At 49.1% G+C, this 10,159-nt stretch overlaps 1 protein-coding gene across 8 annotated transcripts in view; it reads left to right on the plus strand.

Annotated features, from left to right (window-relative positions):
• CBFA2T2 (CBFA2/RUNX1 partner transcriptional co-repressor 2) overlaps positions 1-6,873 on the plus strand; it is a 153,894-nt gene extending 147,021 nt beyond the window's left edge. For all 8 annotated transcript variants that reach the window (XM_019017466.4, XM_055373329.2, XM_055373331.2 and 5 more), the window contains exon 11: positions 1,187-6,873. In XM_019017466.4, the coding sequence (XP_018873011.1) occupies positions 1,187-1,486 (300 nt within the window). In that variant the 3' untranslated portion in view covers positions 1,487-6,873. The remainder of the gene's footprint in view (positions 1-1,186) is intronic.
• Positions 6,874-10,159: the final 3,286 nt, after the last annotated feature.

The following is a 10,159-nucleotide window of genomic DNA, read 5'->3' on the forward strand; positions in this document are numbered from 1 at the left end:
CCCTGGAGTTTCTTATTCATCTTGTGAAAGGTGGTTTGGTATGGGGGAGGAAGGAGGCCAGGACTGGAGGTTAGGAGCCCTGACTTCTAGTCCGAGTTCCCTCTCATACTGGCAGTATACCCTTAAAGGAGTCAGTCTCCATCTCTGTTCAATGAGTATAGCAGCTCCTATCCTATTGGTCTGATAGTTATTAGGGAACAGGCACAGTGGCCCATGCCTGTAATTCCAGCTCTTTAGGAGGCCAAGGTGGGAGGGTCCTTTGAGGCCAGGAGTTCAAGACCAGCCTGGGCAATATAAGGAGACTCTGTCTCTACAAAAAATTAAAGAATCAGCCAGGCATGGTGGCACATGCCTATAGTCCCAGCTACTCAGGAGGCTAAGGTGGGAGTGTGGGAGGATCCCTGGAGCCTAGGAGGTCAAGTCCAGCTTGGGCAACATAGCAATACCCTGTCTCCAAAAGAAAAAACAAAACAGCAGCAGCAGCTTTCGTTGAGTCAGATTATCAGTAAAAACAATGAAGATTATTCTCTAATGAGGGAAGCAATATCAGCTGGGCGCTTATAATCCTGACACTGTGGGAGGCTGAGACAGGCAGATCACTTGAGCCCAGGAGTTCAAGCGTAGCCTGGCCAACATGGCAAAACCTCGTCTCTACTATATATATATATATATATAGTATATAATTTGTATATATATATATATATATATAATGTATAATTACAAAATTAGCTAGGCATGGTGGCACATGCAGAAAGGAGTAGGATAAATGTTCGTCTTAACACATGTGGTCTTAGGATAGATGGCTCTTGGGGGAGACCCTGGCACAGAGTTTGGTTTGGTTTCTGACTATTAAAATGAATCAAAAGATGAGTCCATGCCTTAGGCAGGAGAGATGGCCACCTGCCCTAGGCTGGTGCTGTGTAAGGTATTTTCACACACACCTCATTTCACTGTTCTGTCATCTTGCAGGGAAGTAGTTTTCTTGTTTTACAGATGAAGGAAACTCAGAAAGGCAGTGTGTATTTCTCATAGTTAAACAGCAGTAGAGGGCAGAGTTGACCACAGGTGTATGTAGTTCCAAAGCTGGGGTTCTCTACATGCAGCCCCTTGCTTTTACGTGCAGGGAATGAATGGCAAGCCTGTGCCTCAATCCCAGCAACCACTAACTGATGCCTGTGTCTTGCAGAACTGCTGGAACTGTGGCCGCAAAGCCAGCGAGACATGCAGTGGCTGCAATATCGCGCGATACTGCGGCTCTTTCTGCCAGCACAAGGACTGGGAGCGGCACCACCGCCTCTGTGGTCAGAACCTGCATGGCCAGAGCCCCCACAGCCAGGGCCGGCCGCTGCTTCCTGTAGGCAGGGGCTCCTCTGCCAGGTCCGCCGACTGCAGTGTGCCCAGCCCAGCCCTCGACAAGACCTCGGCAACCACATCGCGTTCCTCAACACCTGCTTCTGTGACAGCTATCGACACCAACGGACTCTGAGCCCCGGACTCTGCTTACCCTGATGGCTGCTCAGCACCACAGAGTGCTTGGGCTGAGGGACTGGCTGTTGGAACCCGTGCATGTAGCTGCCGGGTCATCAGCAAGAAATGAATTGGAGGCAGGAAGAGTCCAAGCCTGAATAATAACACCCCACAGCCTCTCTGTGCACTTGCTGTCTGCGGAGCCAGTGTGCCATTCTCTGCACATGGGCAGCCAGCCTGAGCTGCCTCCTCCATGGCTTTCCTGGTTTGTTGCTCTCTCCACTGGAGCTGACTTAGCCAGCCCCTTTTCAGTGTAGACCACCAGCTCCCCTCCCCATCTCCTTGAGTCAGCAGACTGTCCAATGTGCTCAGCCAGGCTGGAGGCGGCAGGCAGCAGGCTGTGGAGGAGGCCCCTCGGTCAGGGAGCGGCCTGTCTCACCCCTGAATAGCTCCTTCGGCCCCATCTCCACCCTCAGCAGATGACACTGATTGGCCTCATGGGGACTTGGGTAAGCAACAGGCGGCATTCAGGACTCTTCTCAACCCTGCTGTTTAGACTTGATAAGATCTCAGAGTCCACAGGAAAGAAGTCACTGTTGCAATAAAAGCACCCGTAGTAGCAAAAACATAAACAAATAAAACTTCCCCCACATCACAGATGATTTTGGACAAGATTTTCCAACCTTGCTGGCTACTTTAGTTTGGGACCTGTTTTTTTTCTCATTTGATTTTGCTTGTGCAGAAAATAGTTTCCAGCACATGGATTGATCTGAGAGAGAATGAGGCTCAGTTGTGGATAGTCTGTTTTCTCTGAGCATGTTGGCCAACTAGTATCGTCAAATTATTGAGTGGATCATCTCTTGGAAATGCGGAACTTCTGCCACCACTTGGCTATTTGCACAGTCATCTTGTTCTGTGTCCTTTTATCTCTCAGACCACACACATCTGGAACGCTGTGGGCATCTTCTGCCCATGGGCTCCATTTGGCACCTGCTGAGCCACAGTTGTCCTGCTGGATGTGCTGTGGCGGGTTGGTAGGACTTGCCCCCACTGTCAAGGCCTGGTCTCATCTGAAAAGCCCTCCTGGACCTCAAAGAATTCTTCAGACCTCATAGTTACAGGTCATTATATCTACTATGTTGATTTACCATCAGGCACACAACTTCTGTTTCCTTCTCTTGTGTCATCTGATAGCGTCCCTCCTTGAGCTCATCAGAAAGGTTTTATGAAATGTGAACCATTTTGGGAAAAGCTGATCAATTTTTCTTCCTAGCTTCCCATTTTCAAATGGGACATCACCTATATCCCTTTCAGAATGTTAGGAACTGCCTCCCACATTCTTCCCTGTCTTTTTGGGTTTTGTTTTTTGTTGTTGTGGTGGTTTTTTAACACGAAGTCTCACTCTGTTGCCTAGGCTGGAGTGCAGTGGCATGATCTTGGCTCACTGCAACCTCTGCCTTCCAGGTTCAAGCAATTCTCCTGCCTCAGCCTCCCAAGTAGCTGAGATTACAGGTGCCCACCACCACGCCCAGCTAATTTTTGTATTTTTAGTAGAGACAGGGTTTCACCATGTTGGCCAGGCTGATCTCGAACTCCTGACCTCAGGTGACCTGCCTTGGTCTCCCAAAGTGCAGGGATTACAAGCGTGAGCCACCATGCCCGGCCTGTCTTTTTGGTTTTCATGGGAGTCTGAGGACCCCGACCCCTCCTGCTCTCCATCTTTGAGCCTCTGGCATCCTCTCACACCCAGAAATCAGTTGGAGTAAGTTTAATTGGCCCTGCTCCAGCTGGCCTTTGAAGCACAAGTTTAAATCTCCACCTTCTGTGCACTGACCAGAGTCTAAAATAAAAGCTGTCAGTACCATAAAGGAAAAGGGATCCATACAGGTAGCCTTCTCCTTGGATACAGGTACATCTTACTTTAAGAATTTGAAGTCCTGGCTGGGCGCAGTGGCTCACTCCTGTAATCCCAGCACTTTGAGAGACCGAGGCAGGCAGATCACTTGAGGTCAGGAATTCAAGACCAACCTGGCCAACATGGTGAAACCCTGTCTCTACTAAAAAAAAAAAAATAGAAAAATCAGCCGGGCGTGGTGGCACACACCTGTAATCCTAGCTACTCAGGAGGCTGAGGCAGGAGAATCTCTTGAACCTGTGAGCCAGAGGTTGCAGTGAGCCGAGATTCCACCACTACACTCCAGCCTGGGCAACAGAGCAAGACTCTGTCTCAAAAAAAAAAAAAAAAGGCAAAATTAAAGAATTTCAAGTCCCTAATTTACTCTAACCAAGCATTTTCAGTCTTACAAAGAAACCTAGTGCACGACACCTTTAAAATGCCTAGATTTCCATTGCCTAAAGTAAGGTGTGACCAGTGAAACAACATCAGAGAATCATGTTCCTTTGCTGTGGAACACATAAGCCCCACAGTTTTCCAGTCAGCCTAATACATGGGTATCCCCCAACCCCATCTGCCTCCTTAAGCCACAGTCCTTGGTGGGGAACTCTGACTAAGGGGGATGGAGTCAGTACCGCGGACAGGGCCACATTTGCATGAGACATGGCTGTCTCACAGGTCACAGAGCCATTACGCCACCTTACTGGTTTTTCATGGATTTGTTGGATTAACACCTTAAGCAGGTTTTTTGTTGTTATTTTTTTGTTTGTTTGTTTTGAGACGGGAGTTTCTCTCTTGTCTCCCAGGCTGGAGTGCAATGGCGCAATCTCGGCTCACCGTAACCTCTGCCTCCCAGGTTCAAGCGAGTCTCCTGCCTCAGCCTTCTGAGTAGCTGGGATTACAGGCATGCGCCACCACGCCCAACTAATTTTGTATTTTTAGTAGAGACGGGGTTTCTCCTTGTTGGTCAGGCTGGTCTCAAACTCCGGACCTCAGGTGATCCGCCCACCTCGGCCTCCCAAAGTGCCAGGATTACAGGCATGAGCCACTGTGTCCGGTCTTAAGCAGGTTTTTAAAATCTCCAGTGGCCATAAAACTAGCCAGGGTAGCTCATGCTTTTACTGGTTGGAATAAGGACCCAAAACCAACAAAATAATATTTATTAGGGCTCGATGCCCATTTCTGTGGCTAAGGCTTAGGTCTGGTGTGCAGAGCCTGGCCTGCTCTTGTGGGCTGTGGTTGCTGTGACAGTTTCGTTTTCTGAATCTTTGGAATGCTCTTCCACCCTGCTCATGTGCTGCCCAGAGGCTGATCTGCAAACCTGGGCAGTATTCCACACTGAAGCTCAGTTTGCAAACCTTCTGCTGTGTTAATTCTGGTCAGTTTCACACAGAAGTCACGAGGGCCTCTGCCCAGGACCTTCTATTCACATTTCAAGAATCCCTTTCTGAAATTCTCCAATTCTCTGGTCAGGAGGAGGAGCACCACTGGGGCGGGGTAGGCAGCTAGAGGCACAGGAGCGAATCCAGGTTCCTTGCGTGGTTCCCAGCCTCTGCTGACAGCACCTCAGCTACCAGGTGGGGAGTGGAAATTCAGGCTGCTTAGAGGACTGACCTCTACAGTTAATATTTGCAGTGACATAAAAGGCAAAGAGGAGCTGGCATGGTGGTACAGAAGGTATCAGTTAAGCGCACGCTCTTCAGAAACCTAGAAACTAAAAAGCAGATGCAACATGTGACTGGCCATCAGCCAGACATGTCTAGGGTGAGACCAGTGCTCAGCACCACCCGCCAAGAAACACTGATGAGTTGTGGGACATTATGGTCGGCCAAGTGAGGAATGATTGCAGGGACCAGAGAAGACCAAAGATGCCAGATGTCCCCAGAGTTTCTTGAGGGCTGGGTTTCACATCTTTGCTTGTCCTTTTTGTTCCCACTTGCCTGCACCGTGCCTGACTCATCCAGTGGGGAAGGTGACTCAAGAAGTTGTTTAAGCCTAGGCCTAGGCAGTCCACCTCGGGAGGTGGGGGCACTCCACACTGGGGGGCCCTGCAGCTCCAGGGCTGGTGCTCTAGCAGATCTGCTCAGGCACGGTTGGGTGACTGTGGGGTCACCGATTATGTAGATTATTTCTAGGGCAGTGCTGGGTTAGAAATGTCTGTCTGGAAACAGGACACATCTTGCCACCACAAGTCCACACCTGGCCTTGGCTGCTGCCCGCTCTCCGCAGCGTGGATTTCCTTTGCCCATTTGGGCTAGAAGGTCACCAGGAGTTCATCACTGCTTGGTGTCAACTTGACATCTTCAGCTTCCAGACAGAAAACCCATGCTTTACTTTGTACAGCCCTGTCCCAGAGTTAGTAAGCCTCGGCTTGTCACCTGCTTGCAAAGGGTATAGACATCATTCTGGATAGTTCTAGAGGATATCGCAACGAGTGCGTTTGAAGGTTCAGCGCAGCTGGAATTGTACGGTAGTGAGCTCTTCAAAATGAAAACAGAATGACCGGATGGCCATCTGTCCTGGAAACTGTAGAATTGAATAAATCACTGAAAATAGAACACTTCTTGGAGGCTTTCTTCAGAACTGAACTAGAAACAAGGTTTCCAGGCTCCCAGGTCAGTAGACCAAACCAACTTCCTTAGATATTTTTTTTTTTTAAAGCTGTTTGCAGAAAACTGGGTGGTAGCATGTCTGAACCAAACGGAAGAATAGCCAGCGGAGCATGGACTGTTCCAGCACGGGCCAGATGGCCAGCTGTCGAGAGCAGCCCTGCCCAGACTGCGGTGGGGGCTGTGCCAGCGGCTCCACAGGGCCCTTCCAACTCTGGAGTGTCTGTAGTTCTTGTGAAACCAAAACGTTGACTACCTGCCTCTTTCCTCGGGCATCGACGTGCTCATTTCCAAAGATGATGGTGCAGGTGACCTTTTCCATCGTGAGCCAGGAGAAGGTTAGGAGGCCTGAGGGGCGGGCCTTGCGTCCCCTCCTCCCCCTCCACAGCCCCCGAGGTGGAGCTTCCCTCACAGACCCCATCTGGTCGAGCCTACGGCTGCCCAGTGTACACTCAGTGATGCTTATACCAAATAGGGCATGTGCGCTGGTGTCTGTTGGGGACAGCCCCATCCCTACCTTGGAGTCGGCAGAGAAGCAGCAATAAGCATTAGGCGAATGATTGAAAGGGCTGCTGCGCCGAGAGGCCTTCAGTCCCCTTAACGTGGCTTTCCAACTTCCTGACGAGGCTGCAAAGGCTCCGCTCACAAAAGAAAGCCAATAATGTAAACAAATAGAAAACGAAGCCTCCACGCGTGGTTTTTAAAGGGGGATGATGAATGTGAAACCACCCACAGAATGCATTAGAATCTGGTTTTTCTGTGCTTTGTCATTTTACTCTGATAGGAACTTTTGTTACCTAACTGTGCATAACTTATTTAATGTACTGTATAAATGAACCAAAACTGTTAAATATGTATTTAGTTTGTTCTACTTAAAGTGGTCAATAAAAAGGCTATATTCCTTTTCTGCCTCAAGCTGGAATGGGACCGGGAGGAAAGGTGGTCCCTACACTAGGAGGTGTCCCCTCACCCTAATTCCCAAATCCTTGAGGAAGAGGGAGAGGGGGGCCTCAACTGGTTCTAGTCGTGGCCTGAAGAGCGTCCAAGGGCATGAAGCAGGGGGTGTCTGCACCCCATGTGCCTGGAACTGGCCTCTCTGGAAAGCCAGCTGCACCAACTGGTCAGTGCCCTGTGGGGACCAGGCCCAACCAGGCTGGCTGCTGGAGCCCACCAGTGGGCCTGCGGTCAAGGGCCAACAATAGCTTCCAGACACTCCCCGTTATTTCTTTTAAGTGGTGTTTTGTTTTGTTTTGTGGGGAGGGGGCAGGGTCTCTGTTGCCCAGGCTGGAATGCAGTGGCACGATCACAGCTCAGTGCAGCCTCCACCTCCCAGACTCAGGCAATCCTCCCACCTCAGCCTCCTAAGTAACTGGAACTACAGGCATGGGCTACCATGCCTGGCTGATTTTTTGTATTTTCTGTAGAGACGGGGTTTCACCATGTTGCCCAGGCTGGCCTCAAACTCCTGGGCTCAAGCGATCTGCCTGCCTCGCCCCCGCCAAAGTCCTGGGATTACAAGCGTGAGCCACTGCACCCGGCCAAATTATCTTGTAATAAGGAAAAATGAACCACAGATAATCTGACCATCTGTCCTGCCTGAACAGGGTGGTGGACTTGTGGATATATTTTCTAGTAACATGTATTTTCTTGTAAAATTTTAACACAAATGTTAACATACCTGGACTTGTCAAATATTCACTTATGTCCTTATGACACTGATGTTAAATCACAGGTAATTTTACTGTTGCCTTCCAATTTATTTGCTAAATGGTTGCATCATTTAATTGAGGCCATAATTTTTTTTAACCCTTCACCTTCTGTTGGGCAATTGGATCGCTTTCGCGTTTTCCAGTATGGCATGCATCTTCTATGCATACTCTTTCTTTGCATTATTTATTTCCCTAGGATAATTTTCCAAAGTGGGGGTTTTTGATACTGAACATTTCTTGGATCCTTGAAATCTGTACAAACTACTCTCCCTAAAAGCCCAACAGCTTGCATTGCCTCCAGCCGCCCCTGGGTGGTACTTTCCGTGGCCCTAAGGCTGGTGCAGGCACACCTGTGTGTGGAATTTCAGGCTGCCAGTCCGGTTTACCAGCTGGTGAGCTGAGGCCTCACTTCTGTCACTCAAATACCCATCTGTGCTCTCTCCCTGAGACCCGCCTCTCCTGAACAGCCTTGCCCAAGAGGCTCGTTGGGACCACTAGCTTCACAATCCCCTAGAATGCAAGGGGAGAGGGACTGGTTACTAGATCTGGAGACGAGGAGAAGGGCTAGCCTATGGCGTAGGGGTTGGCTGTATGATCTTTGGTGCAGGTGGTGCCAACTGCAAACCTTTCTGGGCTGCACTGCAATCTGCCCACCTAGAACAATGACAAGATCTCAGTCATGGGACTGTCAGCCCTCCACAAGGGCACTATGTTGGTGGAAACGGAATGTGCCATAGAAATGGCAGGCTGAAAATCTTTTCGTGACCACAAAACACCCAGATGCCAGATAAATTATAATGAATGTACTTTTAACTGCATTGCTGAGGTCACAGATAGGACATTCCAAGAACTCAAGAGTTGGAGGGAGACTGCCTCTAGGCGCAATGTGAGGCTTGGTTTTGAGCACATACAAAGTAGTACGGAAACAAAACCGGGGCCTTTCCACGATGGCAGGTAGCTCAGCACCTTTAGCACCGTGAAAAGGCGGCAGGGAAAATCTGCCCATCTGCAATGGAAACTGAATTGGAAACAGCTCTGTCCCTGCTTGAGAAAAAGAAAGAAAAACTGGGCCGGGCGTAGCGGCTCACACCTGTAATCCCAGCACTTTCGGAGGCTGAGAACACTTGATTCCAGGAGTTTGAGATCAACCTGGGCAACACAGTGAGACGCCCGTCTCAAAAATTAAAAACTTAGCTGTACATGTCAGGTGTATACTGAAGGAAGGTCAGGGAATCCTGGTGCTGAGAAATTAAGATAATTAAGGACCTTCAGGGTCAATATTGTGTGTCAACCAATTATAAGCTGTTCGGGAACACTACTGAACCTTCAAGAAAATGAGCCATTGTTAGCAAAGTCAACAGGAACAATAACTGATTTAACCCCTGGGACTTCAGATATTACAATCACCAGATACAGGCCGGGCACAGCAGTTCGCGCCTGTAATCCCAGCACTTTGGGAGGCTGAGGAGGGCAGATCACGAAGTCCGGAGTTTGAGACCAGCCTGACCAACATGGTGAAACCGTCTCTACTAAAAATACAAAAATTAGCCGAATGTGGTGGCAGGCGCCTGTAATCCCAGCTACTCAGGAGGCTGAGGCAGGAGAATCGCTTGAATCTGGGAGGCAGAGGTTGCAGTGAGCCGAGATCACGCCACTGCACTCCAGCCTGGGCGACAGAGAGACTCCATCTCAAAAAAAAAAAAAAAAAAAAAAAAGCACACCAGATACAGAATACAAAATATGAAACCTCTGAAGATGGCACTGAAAAACAATGAGCAAAAAGAGTCTGAAAATGACTAGGCAGATTTGAAAATAGAATTCTGGAAATGACAATCATTGAAATAATGTGTTATTCACCAATAGATTACATCAACCTGAAAAAGAAAAAATTAGTTGTGCGTTACCTTTGTCAGAAAGAGCAAAGAGGCCGGGCACAGTGGCTCATGCCTGTAATCCCAGCTCTTTGGGAGGCTGAGGCAGGTGGATCACGAGGTCAGGAGATTGAGACCATCCTGGCTAACATGGTGAAACCCCATCTCTACTAAAAATACAAATAATTAGCCCGGCGTGGTGGCAGGAGCCTGTAGTCCCAGCTACTCAGGAAAGTGAGGCAGGAGAATCGCTTGAACCCAGGAGGCAGAAGTTGCAGTGGTCCGAGATCATGCCACTGCACTCCAGCACTCCAGCCTGGGTGACACAGCAAGACTCCATCTCAAAAAAAAAAAGAAAAAAAGAGAGACAAATAATTGGGAACTGTGAAAGATCTGTTCCTCTGGAAGGTTAGGAAGGGAAAGCCTTTTCATGTGTTACCAAGGGCAGCATCCAAGAGCCTGCTAACTGGTGTTTCTCAGCAGAAAGGGCACTGTCCTGAGGTGGGGATAGGATCTTGGGAAGCAAACATGTCTCTTGCCCGTCTCTGCTTGTTTCTGACTGCTGGTATTTCAGGGTCAGGGTCACGATTAGGCATGTCTCCTTCTTAG

This window comes from Gorilla gorilla, chromosome 21 (genome assembly GCF_029281585.2).
Source record: "Gorilla gorilla gorilla isolate KB3781 chromosome 21, NHGRI_mGorGor1-v2.1_pri, whole genome shotgun sequence".
NCBI classification, from domain to species: domain Eukaryota; kingdom Metazoa; phylum Chordata; class Mammalia; order Primates; family Hominidae; genus Gorilla; species Gorilla gorilla.